General features: G+C 54.4%; 1 protein-coding gene across 3 annotated transcripts in view; it reads right to left on the reverse strand.

Annotated features, from left to right (window-relative positions):
* CUNH11orf49 (chromosome unknown C11orf49 homolog) overlaps window positions 1-24,476 on the reverse strand; it is a 225,976-nt gene that overhangs the window by 14,611 nt on the left and 186,889 nt on the right. For 2 of the 3 annotated variants that reach the window (XM_045291035.1, XM_045291034.1), the window contains exons 4-8: window positions 20,891-20,975; window positions 4,661-4,746; window positions 3,378-3,573; window positions 2,825-2,934; window positions 727-790 (exon numbers count right to left, since the gene is read on the reverse strand). In XM_045291035.1, the coding sequence (XP_045146970.1) occupies window positions 727-790; window positions 2,825-2,934; window positions 3,378-3,573; window positions 4,661-4,746; window positions 20,891-20,975 (541 nt within the window). Of the gene's footprint in view, window positions 1-6; window positions 502-726; window positions 791-2,824; window positions 2,935-3,377; window positions 3,574-4,660; window positions 4,747-20,890; window positions 20,976-24,476 lie in introns of those variants that run through there. The other variant, XM_004708346.4, reaches the window with a different exon arrangement.

The following is a 24,476-nucleotide window of genomic DNA, read 5'->3' on the forward strand; positions in this document are numbered from 1 at the left end:
CCCCCGCTGTGGAGAGGAATCTGAGGTTTAGCAAAGAGACTTCCTCAAGAAATCGGGAAGACTCAGCAGAAGGTCAAGTCCCTGTTCCTAGTGACCAACCAGAGACTGAGGGCCTATGAGAACTTTCTAGGGTTCTCAGTGGACTTGGCTGGTCACCAGAGCCCTTGAGGTAGGTCTTGGGCTACTGCTATCCAGCCCCCTCGCCAGCAAAGGGAAGCATGGCAGAGCGCTGTAGAGGTTGCAGGAGAGTCCCAAGGGCTTGGGGGTGGGGTGGGGGGGGCAGGGAGCCAGGGATGGGGGCTCAGCGGTAGGTTCCCTCCCCAGACTCAAGTCTCAGACTCGTCTGTCTCTTCAGTGGAGCCATCACTCTCTGCATCCACCTTATGGGGGTGGTGGTGGGGTCTCCAGGGAGAGGCCCCCCGGGGAGGGGTCCTGGAAGGCAGGCAGCTGGTCTCTGGGCTGGCGGTGACTGAGTTGGCCAGGCCTGGGACCTGGACCAACCTGGAAGAGGGAAGAAGCCCGGGGGTCAGGGAGGTGCCTCCTGTCCGCAGCCAGCACTTCCGCCTCCATGTGCATGCAGCTGAACCAGGGGCTGTGGCCCCAGGGGACCCAAAAACCACAGGCCTCTGCAGCCCCCAACCCTGCCCTGACCGCACCGGTGGTTCAGACAAACCCTGTGCCCAATTCCCCACCAGGGCAGCATCTTCCTGGGAGCTCGGTACTTACAGCCGTTCCAGCTCCTCATCCATGGCTGGGTCGTGCATCAGGTCCCCCTTGTCAGGCAAAGCTCCTAGGAGAGTTGGAGACAGCACATCACCTGGGGGCTTCCCAGCAGGCTGTTGACTCTCCCTCCTGGGAACATGGCCTAAAAGATTTTGGCAAGTGTTCTGAAAAGGTGCAGGAGAGCTGGTACAGGGGTCAGAGCGGTCATGGCCAGGGGTCCTGGAGCCCAGTTAGTGAACCTTGCCCCCTCTAGGGGCAGAGATCTAGCTAAGAAGACGTCTAACTGTCACAAGTCTGCCAAAAGTCAGGGTGGCCCTATTTGTAAGACACAGTGTCCTCGTTGCTCTTTCTTCCTGGGAGCAGTTCAACACCATCAGCCGCTCCTCGGGAGGAAGTCTTGGAAACCCACAGGGGCAGTTCTCTGTCCTAGGGCCGCTCTGAGTCAGCATCTACTTGACAGTGAGTTTGGAAGGCCCCGTTGAGCAGAAAAGCTAGGGGTGGGATCACACCACCCTGGATTTTGCGTGTCCAGCAGGGGGCAGTTGTGTCTCTGCTCACCATAGAGCTTCTCTGCAAGCTGGGGGCACACTGGGGTCTTCACTTGTTTCTTCAGCTGTAGACTGCTGCTGCTCTTGGTACCCCATGCCTAACAACAGATGCCACTAGGTTTGGGGCCACACCTGGGATCAGTTGCCGATCCAACCATTGTGATCTTGGATTGTCAGTGCCTGGCTTTGCTGGGAGATGGCCAGGCCTTTCTTCCAAGTCCTTAAGTCTGGCCACTCTACTGCAGCCCCTCTGACACTTGGCTGGGGGTGGCTGTGCATGAGGTGCCCTGGGCAGACTCAAACCAGCCCACCCCAGGAGGCTTCCCTGCTGATCTAGGGAAGGGGTGTTACCAGTGGGCGAGGGTGGGGAGGGCTGGCTGGAATGGGCACACGGAAGCATTTGGCACCAGCCAACAGTCGGAGGAAAGTGTTCTCTGGTGTTTAGGCTCTGGCCCCTGCCTGCCTCTGGGAAGACATTCCTGAATGACCCCTTGGGCTCAGCTTCAGCTCCTGACTCTCCCAGTGATCCTGGTCCCTGAGACTAATGTGGTTTTCAAGCGGTGCCCCACAGAATCCTCTCATTTGGGGGTGCCTGGAGGACCAAAGGAACAAGGCTCTTCTCCCCAGCTAGCATCTCCACAGGGGTCTCTCAAGGGAGGGCCACCCCACCCCACACTGCTCCAAGTGTAGTGACCTTCCTTTGGGAAGACTCCAAAAGGGGAGAAGGGAGGGGTGGGGCCCAGTTGCACTGAGCTTCCCCTACATGCTGGTGGGGAGGGAGAGAGGGAGGGTTAGAGCTTGTTACCTAGGAGTGTGAGAGAGCTGAGGGAGGGAGTGCCCCCCCCCCCCCATTTCCTCTTGACTGTGGCTCCTGTTTCACTCCCTTCTCTTCCTAGTCTAGCCAGGGACCCTGGCTATGAATCTCACTGGAAGGCCCCAGAGTATGCCAGTCCTAGCTCAGGATAACTCAATTGCCAGAGGTGTGGGCATGCCGGAATGGGGCTGGCGTCAGTCTTGGGAGGCCTGAAGCATTCCCAGCAAAAAGTGTCCTGCATGGTATTTGGCCTACGGTGGGTGGTGCTTAACACAGTTTCCTCTCCCACAGGGCTGGCCTGATGGCTCTTCCTCTGGGTGAGCAGAGGGGTAGAGTGGGGTGGGCAGAGAAGATTCAGCTGGTGAGAAGAAAATGAAACAGGGCTAAAACGGCTCTGCAGTGTCCCCCCTCCCATCCGTCCCCCCTTTCAGATGAATCCGATTTTCCCCTCCAACTGGAAAGTTGGCTCCTAGACAGCCCCTGGCTGTGGTCACCAGTCAGGTCTCTGCCCAGCTGGCCCACAGGCCACCCTGGGGGCATAGGTGGGGCTCCACTCGGGGAGACAAGGCTGTGTGTCCTGCTGGGGCAGGGCATTTACAGTGGACCTGGGGGGCCTCCGAGGCCCCCCAAAGACTCAGGTGGGCCCCCAGAAGTTAGGGTAGAGATGGTGAATTCCCCTCTGTGTGGGACCCCATCTGCGCACGAAGGCCAGCTCCCACACTGCCCAGCTCTGGCTTACCTAGGGCTTGGTTGGTCCCCTGGTGCTTTGAGAGAGCCACAAGGAACCCATAGAAGGTCAGCCGCTGCGCCTTGCTCAGGACCTCTTTGACCAGCGCAGGGGGTGGGCAGCTAGGAGAGAGGGCCAGCTGTTGATCCCTCCACCTAGGGCTCTGCCTGGTGGGGGGCTCCTCAGCCCCAGGGGGAGCCTGGCAGGTGTCCAGACTGCAGGCAGGAAGGGCGCCCTGCTCCCTAACGTGTTAATGCTGGGCTAGGACGATGAAGCGGCTAGAGGCGACTGGCTCGTCTTGAAGGCGATCATGCTCCTTTCTCTGGGAGGTCTTAACCCAAAGGACTATGCTTCCTACAAAGCCAGAGCCAAACCCATCCCCGGGCACAGAGGGCCCCACACTGCTGCTCTTCCCTGGTGGACAAAGGCTCTCCCCGGGGTCAGTTCTGGGGTTTGGGGGCAGAGTGTAGGCTGACAGGATGGTTATTGAGGTCCCCCAAAGCCCCCCCGCACCCTGCCCGGGAATCTTCCCAAAGCCAGCAACCTGCACCCGGGGTGGAGGCACCTGTACTTGTGCCGGTCACACAGGTTCTCCAGGCACTGGCAGAACAGCGACGCCTCCACTCCCTCCAGCATGCTGGCCTCGCCTGACGTGGGCCGCTGGCGGTGCTGTCCACTGGACGATGTCGGCACCACCACGGTGTTCGGGTTCTTGCCAGACAGCAGGTCCTGGTAGATGGCAGCCACACTCTCCAAGAACTCTGGAGACAGAGGGTGGACACCATTCAGGCTGCAAGGGTGCACTTGGCCCCATGCCTGCTGCAGGTGCCCCCCCCCCCCCAACTTGCTAGACCAGCAGCCTCGGGAGGGGCACTGCTGTGTGTCAGCTCCAGTGTCCAGTGTCTAGACAGCTGTTCCTGGCCGCCTCGACCAGGAGGGGCCCCATCCCGAATCCTTCCATTATCACAGCTCCCTGCCTGGTGCGGGAGGAGCGCAGGGTGAGAGGCCAGTGGGAAGCCAGAACCCACTGTGCGCTCTTTGTGAGACACTGGAGACTGGTCCCGTAATGGAGCCATTGTGAGTAACTGCTGACTTCTGGCCCACATCCTTCCTGCTGGTCTTCACGCACAATGCATGCACAATGCATGCTGGGTCCCCAGGTGTGCCCTGTCCTCCGGGAGGGCTTGGAGAGGCGGTGGACACTTGAGACCCTGCCTCCGGGGCTGCAGCCCCTCCCTGACCAGGCCCTGAGGAGACAGGAAGGCCAACTCCAGGCCCAAGGGCAGCCAGTGCCTGCTCGGACACCCCATGTATGTGGACACAGCGGTTTCCAGGCCCAGCATTCCACTTGCTGTCACTAGTGTGTGAGCTGGCGTGCCTTTGTGTTTTCCCGTCTGTTTTCATTCCACCTGATTGGGACACCATTGGTGTGCACTGGAACAGGGTGTGAGAAGGCGTTGGTCACAGACATGAGTCCGGGGCACAGGGGGAGACTTGGACCTGGGCTCTTCACCTTGGGGCTCCCCCACCTGACTCCACTTCTATTGATAAAAAGCCCCTTGTCCTCGGTCTGCTGTGCAGTTTAGCAAGCTTTGCCTGTGCTAAGTTTAGGTAAACAGGGAATGCTATTGTCTTATTGGTCCCACTGAAACTGGGCTTCAGGGGCTTGCCAGGCTGGGGGAGGAGGCCCCCCGGGCTGGATCTGGGGCACCTGAAGTAACTAGACTTCTTGTTAGGGGCCTAGAGTGGACACAGCAACACACCTCCAGGAGGTGGTGGTGAGAAACGTGCTCCAAATGGGCAGATTTCAGAAAGGGCCGTGAAGGGGCCCAGACAGGAGCCTCTCACCTGAGTAGTAAAACTGGACCTGGAAGGCCAAGAGGAAGTCCGAGAAGGACATGAGGCAGTCCATGGCGTCATCTAGGAGCACGATCCTGTGGAGACACCCCCCGTTGCCCGTAGGCTCAGAGCAGGGCTGCGCCCTGGGCCATTTGGTTTTCCATTCCTTCAGTTACTGAATTTTGTTGTTGAGCAGATACACAGAAGTCACACCCATTCAACAGTCTCAACCTGTGCCTGAGGTGCTTCCGGTGTGCACCTGTCCTCGCCCTCCAGCCCCTGTCCCATCTTTCCCGTGGCTGTTGTCAGTCTGACCCCATGGGGACAGTCCTGAAAGAACATATGCCCAAGGAGGGCACTCTGCTTCTCCACAGGGTTGGCCCTGGCAGAGGGCGTATGGAAGTAGGTTGACAGGCCTTTCTTCAGAGGCACCCCTGGGTGGACTGCCAGCCCTTTGAGCAGCCACATGAGCTCATGACTGGCACCACCAGTGACTCCTGAAAGGGGTGGGGGAGAGGGAGACGGGTGCGTGTGACAGACATTCGGATGTGGTGCTAGCCCTCCGGGACCCTCTGGGGCACAGGAAGCCATCCTCCCAGTCACCTCACGTCTTCTCCATCCATTGGGCGTGGCCATGGCCTGAGCTGACACTGCTCTGGGAATGGGAACTGTGTCCAGTCTCGGTGGCACCAGCCAGGGGGTGGAGCATGGGCAGGAGGCGCAAGGGGGGCTGGGAGAGGAGAGGGTGCACTGTAATCCTGCCAAGCCTTCTTTTCATCCGCTTCAGCAGTAAACCCCTTCATCCTGCTGTGAGGACCCATTTAGTTCACAATAAACACAGCTGATCAGAAAAGGCAAAAAGAACAGCCAAGAGGTTGAAAGGGGTCTTGGCAAGTGGTGCTGCGGCTTAAGATACCAAAGGGCCAGCATGGAGACTGGCCCCTCCACCCGGTGGGGGTGGGGTGGGGTGGGGTGGCTGGTGACAGACAAGGGGAGTGCATGAGCAGTTACGGGGAGCCCGTCCTAGAGAAGGCGCAAAGAACAGGGGCCTCCCGGGCGGTGGCGCCATGGCGGCCGCTGAGCCTTCCTGCTGTCCACTCGCCCAGCTGACCAGTCCAGACTTTCTCTGTGCTCCTTCCCACTGGCACCCACTCACAGGAAGCAGACCAGCTGACTACTAAAGAGACAGAGTAGGGCCACGTTGTCCACAGTCTTTTCCTGGGCTCTGCAGTGGAGAGGGCGCCAGTCTGGGCCCTGCTAATTTTTATTTAAAACAACAATAACAAAAAGTAGGTAACGTTTTATTTTGGTCTCTAGTGTACTCTTCTAAATCTCTGTCCCCTCCTGTGTCAGAGAATCCAACCACCTAATCAGCCCAGAGAGTGGGCAGCTGGGAGCCCCCGTTCAATGTCGGGGCAGGGACTTTTAGGTACAGGTGAAGCAGGCCCCTGGGGTCATGTGAGGAGACCAGCCCCGCTTTCAGATCCTCCAAGGGGAGAAGATGATTCTGATGTAGTCTTCTGCTTTAATCCTGCTAACAACAGCGCAGGTACCATTTGCTGAGCACCTACTGCAGGGCAGGCCCTGTAAGCACAGGGCACTTAAGGACCCTAATTAAATTCTAGCCCACAACCACCCTGGGAGGGAGGGAGGGAGGTCTTAGGGTTGCTTTCATTCCAAAGGGAAGAATCTCACGTTCAGACTGGCCCTGGAAAAGGCTCAGCCACGGCTGACCAAGCGGCACCGGAAGCGGCGTGTGTTGGAGAGGTGTTCGTGTTTGCTAGCTGGACTAGGAAAACGACGGGTGCTCAGCTCGAAGATGGCCGGCCACCAACCCTGCCACTCTGCCCACGTGGCTCTGCAGAGGCTGGCGGTGACCCAGTGCCAGTTAGAGGCTCTCGCTGCAGGGCTCCGGCCACAGGGCCAGAGCATCGCCCGGTTTAGAAACTCCAGGCTGTTCCAGCTTCTCTGTTTCAGAGAAGTCCCACAGCGGGTGGTCCAGACACTCCCCCCTGCCTGCCTCTTTTTGAATGAAAAACAGAATGTAAACACTGACAGCTTTCTTGTTTTAAAGTTTCTGTGGTTGACATATAGTCTTTCTTGCCCCCTACATCTTAGGGTCTTTTACTGTTTCTCACGTTCCTCTTGCGGGTGGTGACGGGCGTGGAAAGCTGCCTCCATGACCAGAGTTCATTGTTAAAATTCCGGTTGGAAAAATATCAAGGCTAGAGGGCGGGAGGGACAATGCTACTTCTGCCCACACGAGGGCGCCCCAGGACCTCCATCGACGGTTCATGGGCCCATGTGCTTCCCATCGTTACTGAGACGAAGGCCTGCCAGAAGGACAAACAGATCTTATCTTGGAAACAGTGTAGCCAGAATGTTCCTTAGAAGGCAAGGATGGCTCACTATGAGACATGACGTCCCTTGCTGACCCATGGCCCTACAGGGGGCAACACTGGAGACTCAGGGTCAGGATTGGCCCAGACTGACCCCAGGACAAAGAGGCAAACCACTAAAGGCGTGCAGCAGAGCAACAGGGGGTGTGTGGGGGGGTAGGGGGTGGTCGTGGTGGTGGTGTGGGAGCAGAGCAGGGAGCTCCCGAGGGAGTGCGAAGGATACACTCTGGGGCCAGAGCGTGGCACCCCATCGGACTTGACTGGAGGACACACTTAGAGATAAAAAAATCAGACCTTGATCTATTTACAGGTTTTTCTTTTTTTAATTAAAAAAATTTTTAAAGTTTATTCTTTTATGGGTCATTGATTTTCTTTTTTTGTTGTCATCATTGTGTTTTTATTTGTTGCTTTGTCTTGTTATGCCTTGTTTTTGGGTGCATATTATTATCTCTACAGATCTATCTAGATAAGATAGGCTGGATGAAGTCTCGAGGAGAAAACAATGGGACTGATGGTTCCAGGGGACATGGGAGAGGGGGAGGCAGGGGTAAGGAGGTGGTGTTGACCAACCCAGGGACAGGGGAGCAACAAGTGATCCAAAATCAGTGGCAAAGGAGGGTGTGAGAGGCCTGGTAGGGATTCACCAAGGGCAATGTAACCAAGAGGAATTACTGAAACCCAAATGAAGGCTGAGCATGATAGTGGGACAAGAGGAAAGTAAAAGGAAATAGAGGAAAGAACTAGGAGACAAAGGGTATTTATAGAGGTCTAAATACAGGCATGTACATATGTAAATTTACAGCAGCCTGTGTGACCACAAGATGTTGAAGGGATCAGTTTTCAGGCATCAAAGAACAAAAAAATCATATCATTGTAAATGAGGGTGAGTGCAGAGTGGAGACCCAAAGCCCATCTGTAGGCAACTGGACACCCCCTTACTGAAGGATTGCCCAGAGGAGAGGAATCAGTCAGGGTGCAGGGTGGCAACGATGAAACATACAACTTCCCTCAAGTTAAGTGCTTCCTCCCTCCACTACCATGATCCCAATTCTACCTTACATTATCTGGCTAGACCAGAGGATGTGCATTGGTACAGATAGGAACTGGAAACACAGGGAATCCAGGACAGATGACTGCTTCAGGATCAGTGGTGAAAGTGGCGATACCTGGAGGGTGGAGGGAGGGTGGGGTAGAAAGAGGGAACCAATGACAAGGATCCACATATAACCTCCTCCCTGGGGGATTGACAACAGAAAAGTGGGTGAAGGGAGACATAGGACAGCATAAGATATGACAAAATAATTTATGAATTATGAAGGATTCATGCGGGAGGGAGAGCAGGGAGGGAGGGGAAAAATGAGCTGATACCAAGGGCTCAAGTAGAAAGTAAATGTTTTGAGAATGATGATGGCAACCAATGTACAAATGTGCTGGACACAATGGATATATGCATGGATTGTGATAAGAATTGTATGAGCCCCCAAACAATGATTAAAAAAAAAAAAGAAGGCAAGGATGGTGAGACTTTGTCTCACCTACATTGGCTATGTTATCAGGTGAGCTCAGTCCTTGGAGAAGGGCATCAGGCTTGGTAAGTACAAGTACAAGGTCAGTGACAGAAGGCCCTCAAGACGATGGGTCAACACGGATGGCACAGGGCTGGGCGGCCCGGTTTTGTTTTGGGTTCTTAGGATTGTTGGCTCCTCACAACAACGTAACCCGAGGGACACCAACCAGTCAAACTGTCAGAGAGAAGGCTCAGAGCCCATGCTCTGAGGTGACGTCTGTGGGGCAACGGCTAAGAGGGGCCGAAGGAAGGAATGGGGGCAAAGCTCGCTGGCCCACCAACACCAGACCCAGCAGGAAGGGAGAGGGCTGGCGAGGGCACCCGCAGGAAGCCCCGGGGTCCAGCCCAAGCCTTGGCGCCCTTCCCCAGCTTCTCCCTGGTATCATTACCCCGGGGCCCGCTGCCTGGTTCAGTGTCCCTGCTGCCTGCTTCCTTTGCTCATACATGGGTCACCCCTGTACCGTTCATGGACACCAGGAAGATGTTGAGTGGTCACATGCTGTATTATAGGTACTTGCATTTTCACCAAATGACTAAGAGTGAGAGATAGTGTATACTTCAACGCATTTCAGTTTTTCCCCAAAGTTGAGCGTCATCACTACCATCTGATCCTGCCATTCTTGATAAGTGACTTCCATGTCCAAGTCTCGGGGACAGGCCCTGCTGCAGCTCAGCTGTGGCGCGGACTGCCATCAGACCTTCCTCCTGGGGCCCCAGGCACCTGTAAGCTCCAAACAGGACCCACCTTGCAGCCTGAAGCTCTGTATCAGTGGCTACGCCCACAGGGAGGGAGAGCTCGGCCCCACAAAGGGCAGACACCCATGGGTCTAAGGGGGCAGGGCAGCCTTGCATGAGCTGTGGCTGTATCCTGCTCCTGGCTGGCAGGAACTTTCACTGGTCAGCAGGGACCAAGCATGGACAAGGCTGGAATTAGGAAGGTGATCACTGGCCGGGACTTGCCTTCTGCGGGAGGCCAGCCGCAGGTGTGGAAGGGCTGAGGGGTTTCCTGACTGATGGTGGAGAAGTTGGCTGGCAAAAAGTCAATCGAATCTCCGCTTTCCTTAATTGCTGTGCCACCCACTAGGTTGCTCAGCCAGATACACCTAGCCATCTTGCAAGTCCCTGCCACACTGAGTCCCCATCAACCACCAGGCTCCTGAACGGCCTCTCTGCACTTGCATGGCCACCTGCCCAAGCCTGGCCTCGCCTCTCTGTCCCAGACAGCTGCCTGATCTCCCACCTGCCTTCCCAGCCACACTCCTGCCTCTTTGCAATCGAGCATCCACAGTGTGGTCAGGACTCTTTGACAGCTCTGTTTAAAACCTTCATGAGCTTCCCATTGTCCCTAACGTATCTCCATTCTTTTCCTGGCAAGAGCTCATTCAGTCCACCCTCTGCCTCCCCTCGCCCTTTCAGCTTGTTGCAGGCCACACTCTCCCGCGGTCACACGGATCCCTTGGTCCTTCCCCATGGTCATACCCTGCCTCTCTCATGTCCTCGGTCCAGCTGGGCCCTCTCCCTGGAAGGCGCCCTGCCTCCCGTCCCCTCCCCACCAACAGAAAGCTCCTGTCGCTTGGGAGAGAAGACGGAGGAGGAAAGGAGGGCTAAGATCCAGGTCTTTTTTTGGCCTGTGTTCCAGAAGAACAGCCTGCTCTCCGCTAGCTGGACACACGAGGCAGCAGTGAGCTGCATTTGGCCTCCGAGGGGCAGTTTGCCGACCTCTGGCCTCGGGTAGGTCTGGAAACCTGATGGTGGTGAATTTGATGGTCTGGTCACTTGTGTAGCTTCTGCAGAGATCTCTTGGAACGGGCTTGGTCAAAGCTGACTGAAAAGAGAACTTCAGGAATGGTAGGTGAACCGGAGGAAGGGGTGGTCCCATTGCGTTTGCTAACAGGCACCGTGAGACGTGCACCGAGTCACCCGTTTGCCCGTGTTCCACCTCGTGATGGCTTCCTTCTCTGAGCTGCAAGCCCAGATTCCTGCAGGGCTGCCACCAGCGACTTTACACTGGGGTGGGGGTGGGGGGGAGCCAGGCTCCTTACGAGAAGGATCTTTTCAAGCTGCTGGACCCCGGGATTGAGTTGTTCATTACAAGAGATGCTTGAGCCGAAGCTCACAGGTTCCTGCTTTCCCAAAGGCTCTTCCTGCCTCAGAACCAGTTCAGGTGCCAAGGCCGCTGTTCCTCAGGGGCCCAGAACCCTTGGCCTCTCCTGGGACACTGGGACGTGTAGAAAAAGAGTGGCTGGTCAGAGGACATATAGAAGGGCCCGCACTGCCCATCTTCGAAGGAAAGCTCTGACCTCACCTTGGACTGGGATGGGGGCAGAGAGGCAAGCAGGAGGTCATGGGTCTGTCTCTGCCTTTGGGGCCAGGGCCAGCCCCAGGCTGACTCCCACCTCCATGGACAGCTCCTTTCTCCTGAGCTCAAAGTCGCGGCCATGCCAGAGGGCACACAGCAGAATCTCTGGGGAGACGAGGTCGTCACATGTGCTGTTTGCCCACGGATGGAGGTTGGCTCCCACCCCTTCCTGCTAGAGGCCTTTTACTAATGTGCCAGCTGCTTCTGACACCTGGAGGAGCTGGGCTGCCCTGCTTTGAAGTGGAGCCAGGCTGGAGCTGCTGCCAACGAGAGGCTGTGTGGACGCACTGGATCATGGTGTGGTCCTTGCAGGCCAGGCCGCAGGGCCAGGGAGAGGTACTCTGGGGAGAAGGGAAGGCACGTCGGTCCAGGCTGGCTCTGAGCAGAACCATGTGGAGGGTGGAGACCAGGGCAGGAGACTGGAATGAAGTTGGCAGGGTCCAAGCTAATCCCGAGGGGTTGGCCACTCTCCCCCCGGCCCCCGTGGCCAACGCTCCTCAGCTAGGCTGGGCGTTCAGTGGGTGCTGAGGAAACAGGAGCTTTCAGCCTGACCCTCCTGATGTGCCTGCTTCTCCCCCAGGCCTAGGGGCCAGTGTCCCTGTCGAGTGGCACAAGCTGCATCCGTTTCCGGTAGCCCGAGCTGACCAGCTCTGGGGTCAGAGGCCAACTGCACCATTCACTGGCCAAGTCACCTTTCCTCTAGCAAACGGCTGCCATGCCCCTGTGAGCCTGTTTCCTCATCTGTAGGGGAGAGGGGCGTGGGGCCTGCTTCCCATCATGCAGTGTGAAGATGCACCCTGCCTGGAGCAGTATAAACACTCAAGAAGCCGCCACCATCAAGAAATGCCTGCTATCTGGTTTCAGGTCCCGGAAGAGCCACAAATAGCCAGCAGAAATATAGCCCCGAGGAAGTCAAGGCTGCCAGCGGCCCCCTGGGCAGAGGCTCCAGGCAGAAGCTGGCTATCTCCTTTCAAGCCCACTTTCTTCGGTGGGGGGAGAAGCCAAAAAGAAGAAAAGAGGGGACCAGACGGCACAGCCGCCTTCCCTGGCTAGAGTTCTTTGGGGGAGGTCACACAGCAGTGTCTGTCTTCCTTGGCCCATTTGGACTCACAGGGTGTCCCTGTGTCTGTCTGAATGTCAGGGCATGAGAATGAGCGAGAGGGACAGCAATGCAACTGTGCCCCGGTCACCTGCCCCGAGGTTGGAAAGTGCCCGCTTGGCAGGGCTCCCTGGAGCCCGTCCTCCGGGCTGTCGCTTTTCCGGGCTGGGCTGGAAGTGCCGCCTGCTGCACCAGCCCGGTCCTACAAGCTGTGCATTGGCTAGGCCCTTGACGGCCCCTCCAGGGTGATCACCCTGTTGGGGTGAGCACTTTGACTATGTTCACTGAGGACACAGCGGGTCAGAGGTCTGACCGAGGTCACATGGATGAGTTGGCACCCAAACCCCGGTCTCTATAGGAGAACCTATGGGTTTCCCAGAGGACACATCTGGGGGGGGGGGGGGAGCGGGGCTCATCATCCTCCTGCACAGCGGTGGGTGGTTCCGAACTTGCAGGTAGCAGCCTAACGATAACCCACCATGCCACCGAGGGTCCTTTCAACATTTAAAGCCTCTGACAGTGAGAGGATACAAGGCCTGCGTGCTGTCTATGGTTCCATTTGAAAAGCTTTAGAAAATACTACAGTGACACTTAAGGCTTCTGGGGACCCGCCCTTCCTCCCAGGCCTCCCCCCATTCTCCCCAGGGGTCTTAGAGATGCCCCCCAAGTAAGGGCTTCACGTTCCTCTGTGCAGTTTTAAATGAGAGGTCTTCGTGCAGTTTCTCTAGTCTCACACTATAGTTTTTGTTTTCAGCTCTTACTATGCATCTTTCTGTCACTTGCCCTTTCTGGTTTATCAGGAGTTTCAAAATGTTCGTGGAAAGATTCCATAACTTTTCATTCTACTTTCCCATGGACTTTTTTGGAAGCCCCTTACACATCTGTATTTATTTTAACCGCTGCACAGAATTCCACAGGTGATGTCCCTTCCCTCCTTCTGCCGGGGGTGGGGTGGGGGTAGGGGTGGCGGGGGCGGGGGGGCCGCAGGCAGGTGCATGCAGACCGTTGCTAATGGGCAGCTACCCTCATCAACCCCTGTACCTTCAGACTCTACTTTCTGCCAGGTTGAGGGGTGTCAAGTGGCACCTTCATGGAACTGCCGTGTGAAATGTGCCCATGTGCTCATTGGTTATTAGGGTTTCCTTTCCAAGAACGGCCTGCATTTGAATTATAGCTAATGGCCAAGAACAGTGTGAGTATCGTGGGCGCAGAAGAACAAACACGCTCGTCCTGGAGGCACTGCACCCAGAATGGCACTTAGAAGTGGGAGCACCGAGACTTTGTCTCACGGACTTTGGACATGTCAGGAGGCCAGACCCTGGAGAAGGGCATCATGCTTGGTGAAGGAGAGGGGCAGTGAAGAAGAGGAGGACCCTCAAGGAGACGGACTGACGTGGGGGCAGCAACAGTGGGCTCAAATCAGATGGACACTGGTGAGGAGGGTGCAGGGCCAGTTTGTTCTCTTGTTATGTGTCGGAGCTAAGTTGACCACACCCATCATCATCATCATCACCATCACCACCTTCATCATCCTCATAGGCCTGTTTTTCTACTAGGTTTGTCTTTTTCTTATTGGTTTGTAGTTCTTTATAAAACACGCTCGAGACTGAAAAAAATGCTGAACACGAATCCTCGGTCAGTTGCATCACTAACAGCTGTTTCCGGTCTCTGGCTTTTCTCTTCACTTTGCTTATGATGTCTCTCTCTTTTCCCTTCCCAAACCTTTTTACTGGGAGGTAATATGGCTATCATATCATTCCATAGTTCAACACATCAAGCAGTATTGCACAATCGCCACCACAGTCAGTTTCTAAACATTCTTGGACTCCTGGACATCAGCTCCCCTGCCGGCCGCCCCCGCCCCTGCGCCTTTTGTTGAGTGGAGTCCCCAGCAGTGCGGGGGCTGGCTGTCACTGCCCCTCTCTCCAATGGGGCTCCCTGGGGCAAGGGCTTTGTTTTGGTCACTGCTCTAGCTTCAGTGCAGGCAAGAGTGCCCGGCACACAGTAGGTCCTCAATAAACATTAGGGAGTGATAGAATGAGGGCACTGGTAGCTAAATGCTCCTTGCCGATAGATATCTGGCTATCCTTTATTAATTTTAGCTGCCTTAGGGTGACCGCATGCACAATAGGTTCAAACCGCCGTGGGTCATAAAGTTCCAGTTGACTGGTGGAATTCCTGCCTCTCATGCAAGGAAGCTGGGCTGGATTCCTGGCCAGTGCACCTCTTGCCCAGAGACCATCTGCCAATGGAGGCCTGTGTGTTGCTATGATGGTGAACAGAGGCACTTTCAGATGAAAAAAGAGGAGAAAGGCAGGCTTGGGTGGTCCACCCACAACTGATCATGGGGCGGCACAGGGCTAGGTGGAGGTTTGCTCTGTTGGGCATGGTTGTTGTAAACCAGGGGCTGATTCGACAGCAGCTAACAGCAACTCATGGATTAAATGACTACACTTTTGTTTGTGGTCAAATTGATCAACCGTGTCTACTCAACTTAGGCTTTTTCTATCTTGTTTAAAAATTCCTTTGTCCCTTGGCAGCCATAAATATATTTTCTCTTCTCTTTAAAGAGTATTACAGTTTTACATATCACATGTAAGTTTATAGTCTACCCAACATTGATTTCTGCATACGATATGAAGTAGGGATCTTGAGGGAATTGTCTTTTTCCATGTGGCTAACTGACTGTCCCACCACCACTTGCTGAACCACCCCTCTCCTCACCGCCCTGGAATACTCTGGATGCTGTCAGTACCCGTGTACACATCCGCTGGGTTTAGATTCACAGCGAGCCTGTGTACAACAGACCCAACCACCACCCAGTCCTGTGCCTGCCTCACCACTGTTCCTGTGCAGGCACGCTGCTGCCCTCCCCCAGGGACCGGTACCTCTCAACCACGTCCAAGGACACGGGCGGATGGCCGGCCAGCCTCTGTCTAAGTCAGAAGCGTTGCTACAAAAGCACAGCAGCTTTTATGAAGGGGCTCCAAACAGTTCATGGAAAAACTAAATTATCTTTCAATTCACATTTCCCACGAATTGTTTGAAGTCCCCTTGTATTAAACTAAAACATCAAAATGCGAAGCTTCTTGACACTGCCTCCCATATAGGTCGATATACTTCTGGAGGTGGAACTGCCACCTCATTTAACCCTCCCCTGCAGAACTCTGAGCCCTTTGATTTACACCACATCCAAATGGCAGTGTGGGCATCTCATGGTGCTCAAATCATGCTCCTGCTAAGTGTTCTTTAAATTTGGGGAACAGAAAGAAGTCCGAGTGGGCAAGATAAAGCTAGCTGGTGGGTGGGTTGTGAGGCTGCCCCCTGACATTCTTGTAGGATAGTCCTTGCTACCCTCAGAATGAACAGGTGTATTGTGATGAAGGAGAAAAGTCATTGTCAGGCTTTTCTGGCTTTTTTCCTTCACAGACACAGATTTCCATATTTGAAACCTATTTCATAATAAGCTCTTGTGATCATTCTGTCTTTCGAGAACGAACATCTTCTTTGGAATTCCACAAGAAGGTCACCATAACCTGTGGGCTAACCTATCTGCTTTGGATTTCACCGGCCCGGTAAACCTTGTGTGTGTGTGTGTGTGTGTGAGTGTGTGTGTGTGTGTGTGTGTGTGTGTGTAGGAACTGGAACTGTGTGTGTGTGTGTGTGTGTGTAGGAACTGGAACTGTGCCCACAGTGCATTTTGACGTACCCTCACAGGACTGTCCTATGTACGGGCACAACGCTCTAGCGTGTGCACTGGGCACTTGGTTCAGTTAATGCCCGCCACTGCCTGGCGTGGGAGATCCTCTGTGCTAGAACAGCATTGGCTTGGCTCGCTGTCCTAGCCCCACCACAAGGCACAGCGGCTACAACACGGCAGACGCTCACAGTTTGGGGAATGAAAGAATGGAGGAGGAAAGGGCACGATCTCGTGGGATGCCAGTGACACCTTTGGGTGGCAAGTCAGAGCTGGGGGGGGTGTGTCCTATGCAGAATGCTGTGACGGGAGAGGCACCAACGAAGACATGGCTGCAAGCACGCAGGGGACGCTGGGAGCGTAGCGTGAGTTCTGGCAGGCACCAGATGCCTTGTAAACATCTGAAGGATGAATAAGGCAGGCACGCCATTCTCATGACTGACTTCTTCTTCAAAGTACCGCAGGTGATGCCCTCTAAGGAGCATGTCACTGGTATTTTACCTGCTCGTCTCACAAAACCCATAACCAACTCCCCGAGGCCGGTGCCTCAGAGCAGGGAAAGCCACTTGCACCAAGTCATGGCCAGTAAGTGAAGAAACGGCTGGGCCCCGGGACGTGGGTGCCGCATCTCAGCCCTTTAGCATCAGGCGAGGTTGCCTTTGTGACCCAGGCCAGCAGGAAGGGGGCTGTGGATGGGATGAGCAGTTATCGTGAGGTTGGCTGAGGGGTGGGTGTGCCCTTGCAGCGCTGTATGGATTTAGAACACAGCCAGGGTAATAAGACATACTCATATGTCCTATTAGACACGTGTCACTCGGGAGGGGATCTGGCCCTCGGAGAAGGAGAGTGAGTTCAGCGGAGCTTCAGGTTATGTCATGGGGAAGCCAGTGAACTCTTCGCAATCCAACCGACTTATCGTGTATCAGGAGGAGACCCACACCGAGTGCCCTAAATCAGGGGTCTGAGTTTCAGAGTGGTCCCTAGACTGTCAGCACCACCTTGAGACACCTGTGCTTTCTATGGACGCAGAAACTCTATGGATGGAGTCTGGCCACCTGTGACTTAACAAGCCCAGCAGGTGACTCTGCTGAGGCTTATGTTGGAGAACCACTGCCTTAAATCTTCATTCCTGGAGCGGAGCTTCCCAAGCCTGTATCACGGGGGCCTCCAATGGGTTACAGGTGCGGTGGTCCCCTTGGCCCAGCAGGGGGCGGGTACGTGTGTCAGGAAGTGAAACCGTGTTGGAAAGCACTGCCTCAGGGAAAACCTAGGAACTTCTCACTGAGCCTTTAAAAGCGTGGTCACCACCACACAGTAAGGCCGTCCTCACTGTAACTGCACGACACCACTCTTCATTGAATGTCCACAACGGGCTAAGCACTCTCTATTTTTGACTGCTGACCTCTCACCACCACCACATGAATTAGTGACATCATTATCTTATTTTACAGATATGGATACAGGGCTGAGAGCTGTTAATGAGAGAAGTTCAAGGTGCTCAGTTAAGGAGGCCTAAGTGGGATATACAGCCTGGGGTGTCGCTCCGATGTTCCGAGTCAAACATGGCCCTGTAGGGTTTCTGGGACTTCTCTAAGTCCTTAGGGGACTAGACAGGCTCATCCACGCCCAGCCCCACCCTGGTGGGTTGAAGTCACTGACCTGTCAGGTGAGTAGCCTAACATCTCTCTGCCAGCACCCCCAGGGCTCCGTGGTGTGCGTGCTAACAGTGCTTTCTATAGTTCAAGGGAAGGCTACTCCTCCTCCCTCCCTACCATTTGTTGAAAGACTTCTCTGTGTCAGGCACTATGTCTACATTACAGACTTCTAACGCCTTTGAACGTTAACATTATTTTCATTTTATAAAGGAGAAGCGAAGCTCAAAGAAGTGACATGACATTCTCAAGGCCACACCGTCTGGCCAGTGGAACGCAGCAGGGTGGCTCCTCCCCGCATGCTCTCCACCCCAGGACAGAGAGCCTCCAGGATAATGTGGCCTGGAGGCTCGCACTACAGAGGAGGGGGTTGGGGGGCCCTCTGCCCTTCCCAGTCCAGTTTCCTGCTCACACCTGCCAGCCCCAGGCTTGGCCACAGGGCCCCCAGCACAGAAGGCAGGCATGTGTGGCGGCACCGTGGCCGAGGCAGGGCTCTGGCTTACAGCTGCCTGCGGACGGACGCATTCTTCGAGGCACACATCATCGCACACTGGGGCCTCTTTCTGTGGCCTGTCCCCAGGCCGTGGGGCCCTCAATAAAGGCAGCTCCCCCAGGAGACGGGACAGGGAAGTTCCTTGTCCAGGACGGCAATTGCTCTGGAGGCGGTGTCACCTCTCCCATCTGTGGTGCTTGTCGGATGCCCGAGCATATGTGGGGGGATGCTGGGATTCTGACTCGAGGATGGAATGAGAAACGCTTAAACAGTACAGACAGAATTTTTCCACATGTGAGTGTACACACACACACACACACACAGAGCTGGAGAGTATGCATACCAGTGGGGCTTATATGGCAGCCTGAGGCTTATGTGTGCACAGAAAACACACTCTACTCCTGCATTGATCTAGCTCTGCAGAAAGGACGGAGGACATTACCCTCTTTGCAACCCCATCCTTCCCTCACAGGGCTATCCACACAGACTGCAACACTGTAACCTTCTCAAGCGTACAGGTGGGAGGTCTCCATCAAACACCAGTCAGGCTTGGAAGACTCCATCATTGTATGCGTCTGTAGTTCTTAGAGGGGCCTGGCAATTACTCAGCTCTTCCAGTGGCTGCAGAGATCAAGGCATTTGGACAGAGCAACTGCAAAGTCATCAGCAGGCCTTGCCCTCATAGTATGCTGACCCCCCTCTTCAGGGGCGGAGAGGAGGATAGAGGCTGTTGGGGAGTGGTAGGTAGAAAGCAAGGTGATGCATCACAAAGTGGTGGCAGCCAGAGACCAGGAGCCAAGCTCTCCCTTTTAAAAAGAGACATGGAGCTCTTTGAGGGGAACGAATCCTATTTTATTCAGACTGCAACCCCAGGACGCAGAACAAAGCAGTTCAAAGTAACTCTAAAAACTCTAAAACTCTAAAAACTAAGCTCACCAATAAAGGAGTGACCTGGGATTCGTCATCATTAAAAACAAACTACATTCACTGTTACCCAGGTGCTTCCGACTCAGAGTGATCCTACAGAACAGGTGACACCTGTCCCTTTGGGTGTTGAGACTGTCACTCTTTACGTGAGTCAACAGCCTCCCCTTTCTAAGAAACATGGGTTCAAACAGCTGACCTTGTGGTTAGCAGCCCCGTGTGTCACCCACGGCATCCCCAGGGCTCCTTCAAAACAGCACCCCAGAAATAACCAACTGCTCCCCAAAGGGACGGATCAATGAAGACGTTAGAATATAGTTGCTGACTCTGACTGTCTCAGAACGAAGGACGATTAGAGCCAGGCAGAAGGCCAGACAAGGGGTTCTTCGACACGTTTTTGTGGGTGCGTTCTGCAGACACTTGTGGAGGGGGCTGGGATTGATCTAGGCTGGACATTAAGCCCAGAGGGCCAGCAGCCCCTGAGTCTGGTGTAGTCGTGCCTGCTGGCACGTGATACACCCCTTCTTTTCTTGATGTTGGATTTCTCTAGTTAAGGCCAGAGCTGGCTTTTAGGGGCTAAATCTTCCTCAGAATAATCTGAACCCAAAGCGGACACGTGTCGATCATGGACGTTTGAAGTTAACTCCACTTGGCTGCTTTAAAATTACAGATACTATTCCCCACACTATTTTCCTTTTAAGCTAAGGTAAGACAAACAAATTTTAAAAGGCCCAAAGAAACCCAAGTCTCCTTTGGAGAGCAGATAAGTTAAAATGAGAAAAGGCTGACCCACAGCTTTTATCGGTGGCCGCTTGTCGCTGGGAGAGAGAAGACCTACACAATTTGGGGTGCGGGGTGGCAACGCAGCTTCAGCGTGGGCCCAGCATGAGCGCAGGCTCTGTGCATTGCGAAGCAGCCCCGCCCTAGTGTTTGTCCGGCTGTTTCCCTTCCCTGGCCCCGGCAGCGGAGCCAGGGGTCGGCTTGTTTTAGGAGGGTAGGGGTCCTTGGTGCAGAAGAGCCAATGGAGCCTTGGGGTCAGTGGATCAGGCCACCAAGCAGAATGTTCCAGAATGTTCTGACGGGACGCAGGGCCCAGGGAGGGAGGAGTTGAGAGGAAAGGATGGATTTCAGGCAGACTTGGGTTCAAATCTTGCCCCCGCCACTTTGCAGCGGTCAGCAAGTCTGGACAACATAGTTAAATGCTCAGGACTTCAGCTTGCTCTTTGGTAAAGTGGGCGGTGGCCTAGTTTTAAGGCTTAAATGAGATGGTTAAGGAAAATAGATTTCAATGAGCCAGTGAAGGTAGTCAATCCAGGCTATATGATTTAGGGACCATGGGCATTTTCTAGAAGGCAAGATTTCTGCCATACCTGTACTGTTCTTGTACTTGCATTTGTGACTGAGCTAGCGGTGCATGGTAAGGAAAGAGGCCACAGGCAGAGGCTGTGCACCTCATTTGGCTAAAACAAGACTAGTGAAGCCAAACCCAGAGAGGGTGCACCCTCCTCTCTGCCAGTCCTCCTGGCTTGGGGCTAAGCCCGAGGCGTCTCTGCTCGGAAATAGTGCAGTGTGCCATTGACTCAGTCGAGGCTTTATCATAGCACCTCCATGCTGGTGCTGACCCCAAGCCCAAGTCCCTACACCACACGTCACAGCCAACTCTTGCCCCTCTCCCCCAGTTTCTCAGCATATCCACCAGGATTTTTTTTTTTTGGCCTTTTCATTGCCCCTGCCCCATCTTCAGACTCTTAGGCTCCCTACAGAGGCCAGAAAGGAAGGGTCATCTGGCTTCCCTTTGGAAAGACACCAAGTCAGTATTATATCTTTGATCCCATCCCCAATAGACCCCTCTCCAAACGCCAATTCCGTCCCTGCTGGTTTCATTCTCCCTGAAGGGTTTTACGGCGCTTGTCTAAATATCAGGTTTTGCTCGGAAGCCGAGGTCCATGAGGGTCCATGAGGGTCGGTGTGTGTGTGTGTATGTGTGTGTGCGTGTGTGCTTAGTTGGGGATCTGTCTGTCCGTCCAGGGCCCAGAAGACGTACCGTACCTGGCTGCTTTCCGAGTGAGCTCCAGTGGGAAATCGGGGCACAGCAACTGCAGCAAACAGTGGTACTCTTTCATGGTCAGCAGATCTGGAGGGGAATGGAGAGACACACGTCAGGCCCCTCGCTGGCCTTGGGGGGATTGCACTTTGACACTCTTGTCAGTCTTACGTGTGTGCGGGCCGCTGACCCCGTGGGGGTGGGGTGGGGTTGGTGACCACTACATCAGTGTCGCTCTTTTTGGGTGGGAGGCACCCAGACTGCGACACTCGGGCCCAGGACGCTTCGCTGACCTGAGAGAAGGGGGAGCAAGGCTGGCCTGCGCAGGAACTAAGTAAGCACAGGCTGACTTCTTAAACTTCAGCGAGCAATTTTACACACTTTCACCACATCAAAGATTCTGTGTCTACTTTGGCTGGCATCTCCCTCCCCACCAGGCCTCCGGACCCCTAACCACAGAACGAAAGCCTCTTCAAATGCCCGGTTCCTGAGGGGCAGGAACGAGGGGGGGGGGGGGGGGCGCAGAGGAGCAGTCAGCAAGGCGAGCATGGCCATCCTCTGCCCATTTACTACTCTGCCAACTGAGAGACAGACTGACGGCACCCCATGCAACACTGTTCCCTGCAGAGTAGTAAGCAAGCAAGCTCATGGGTGCTCATGCTTACTTTGCTCATTCGATAATCCCACACCGGGACTAGGCGGAGAGGTCACCCAAAGACCTTTTATCCTGTCACCCAGGGCTGCAGCCGTCTGGCTTCCTTTGGATGCCTGCACACAAACCTAGCCATCCTGTGACAGGAAGCCGAGAGCCCAGGTCCACGATACACAAGCAAGGCGACCAAATGCTTCCTGATGTCCGTGGAGCAGCAGTGCTTGGGACCCACAGAGAACCCGGAGAGGCAGCTTTCAGGGAGGCTGTTTGGTTATTGCAGGTTCTACAGCCAAGAGCGTTTAGATTATCCCCAGTATTTCAAATACGGAACGACATGCCAGTAGGAAAGAGACAGCAGGCAAACCCAAAGCCCTCCGTGGCGGGAGGAGGGCGAGTGGGAGAAGGGAAGCCAGAGGGCATGGCCACATTTGGGGGATGAAGATGATGATCATGGGCACTGGGTTTCTTTGGACCTAAGTTAGCCCAGGCCACAGGAATCCAGATCCCGCTTGCCTCTGCGAGTTCGGTTGATGCTGTTCCAGGACGAAAACCCCAAGCCCCTAGGGGTGGGCCTGAGTTCCTTCTGCTTTCTCATCAAAGCCCAAGTCAAGGTGGAGGCAGAGAGTTAGAGGAACCACACTGCCAAAGTCAGGGACACCACAGCGAGTGCTTGGGCGTCAGTGTCGGTCAAAGGATCAGGGTGGCTTGTGGCCTTCGTCTTGGCCACGGTGGGGTGTGCACCTTCCTTCTCCTCGCGGAGCCTCTGTTCACCAGGGGATGGTGCGACAGCCACTCTGGCCCCACAGATTGGGGGTGAGGAGTGGAGAAGGGAAAGAGAAGGGAGAAAAATGCCGCCGTCTAAAGCGTTCTCATTTTCGTCTCACTCTAGAGAGGGAAAAAAGATCTATCTCTGGATCAGCAGGGCTTTTCTGGGTTGAACTTCACTCGATGTATCTGATACTGTTCTTAGGGAGTCAAAGCATTTCACAGGAATTCACACTTATCCCCACAAAATTGCCTCGGGAAATGAAATCCTCACACCACTGCGGTTAAGTGGAACTCTAGCCACCCTGTATCAGGTTTCTAAGATGGCAAATCTTTACAGGAGTAGACAGCCTCGGCTTTCTCCCACGGAGTGGCTGGTCAGTTTGAACTGCTGACCCTGTGGTTAGTAGACCAATGGTAAGCCACTATACCCTTGGGACTCCTTTGAGGAAAATAAACAGGGCAAAGGAAAATGAGCAGCCTGGAGACTTGTGTCGTCACCACACTCACTCAAGAGATACACTGCCAGGAATCCAACTTCACCCTTCTGTAAGGTGACCAGATGTCCCGCTTTTGGTGGGACAGTCGCGATTTTTGGAAAGAATGTACGACAAGCTAGGGTATACGGTTTTTGGCTGCCATGTGGCTATTTCGCCAGGATCTGAGTTTTATCGATGGTGTCCTGCTTTTGTCCCGCTTTACCAATGTTAAAATCTGGTCACCTTACCCTTCTGGTGCCCAGACTCTAGTTCCTCTTTGAGTCCTGGTCATAACCCTCCATCACATACTTGACATGCTTGCTTCTTGAGGGCAGAAGAACCATTGAGAAACATCACCCTGACTTCTCTGATGCAACGAGAGGCCCTCCAAAATCCTCAACACAGACTACATCTTGCCCATCGCTGTTGGGTCCTGATTCTGTAAAATGTCAAGCAGGATGAAGGGCAGGTGACGAGGTGGATGAGAGTGCAGCAAGTAGACGTTCCCACCGTGACTGTGCAAGACAGCAGTGGTACGTCTACAAGAGCCAGAGCGGCCGGCCTTTGGAAGCCCAGATGACTTCCAGGAGAGGCATCTACCACATGGAGACACTCCTTGTTTGGTGCTGAAGGGGGCATTTGGGAGAATGGCAAGTGGAAAGACTTGTTTCAAAATCCGAACACTGGTGAGCAAAGGGGAGCTTCCTCCTGCCCCACAAAGTTCAACTCTTGGCTCTGCATTTCACCTGGTTTATAGGGGGGGGGGGCATGTGGCTCACCTCCAAGTTTCAGTCCTTGTCTGCAAGATGAGAATGATACGTTTCTACTTCTCAGGGTTGAGACCAAGATTCAGAGAGGATGTCTAACGCTAGAAGGGAGAAGAATGGCAGAAGAGGAGAGGAGAGAAGAGGAGGGGGGTCTTTTGAGCTTAAACACCTAGAAGAGTTCTGCCTGGAGATTCTGTCACGTTTCTTGAACCCAACCCATTCCATTTCTGAAACCTGTCTGCAGTATCCATGCATCCATCCATCCATGTGGTCAGTCTTGCTCTTTGGCCCATCAAGTCCAGACACAGGAGTCACGGTGATAAGACAAGCCAGCAGACTCTTGATGCCCGAGGCTTAGATGCAGGCATTAGCAACCCCTAAAAATTCTGGCTACTTCAGGCCCTCTGGCTCAGAGAGCTCCCCTCAACCTCCTTCCAGGCATGCCTTCGGACTGCTGGAACAACACTGCTGGAAGAATCTCCTCGCTGAGCTCCCTGCACGGGACTGAAGCTCTCACCGGACCTTCACAACAACCTTACAAAGTAGCTTCCATTAAGCACAGGCCCGTTTTCCAGGTAATGACATGGAGGCTTCTAGAAGTGAAATAAGCCAGTACGTGAAGAGGTGTGTGTGTTGGCCGGGGGAAGGGGAGCTAGAGGCTAGGGTACCTGGCTCCTCAGAACAAGATCACAGGGTGGGAGAGAAAGAAGGGGTTGAGGGATAGAGGGGCTGAATGATGATAATTGGGCTCATATTTACTGAGCACTTATAAGGGGTCGTGTTTCCATGGCTATCTCATCGAATCTTCAGTTATTCGCCCCACTTCATGGACACAAAAACTCAGATCGTGCACACGGAGGATGTGGAACTAGACTTCAAATCCAGGAAGTGTGAACCCAAAGTTTACTCAACTAACATTTCCAGCAGC

The sequence above is a fragment of the Echinops telfairi genome, unplaced genomic scaffold (genome assembly GCF_000313985.2).
Source record: "Echinops telfairi isolate 266 unplaced genomic scaffold, ASM31398v2 ScPeMD7_60;HRSCAF=208, whole genome shotgun sequence".
NCBI classification, from domain to species: Eukaryota; Metazoa; Chordata; class Mammalia; order Afrosoricida; family Tenrecidae; genus Echinops; species Echinops telfairi.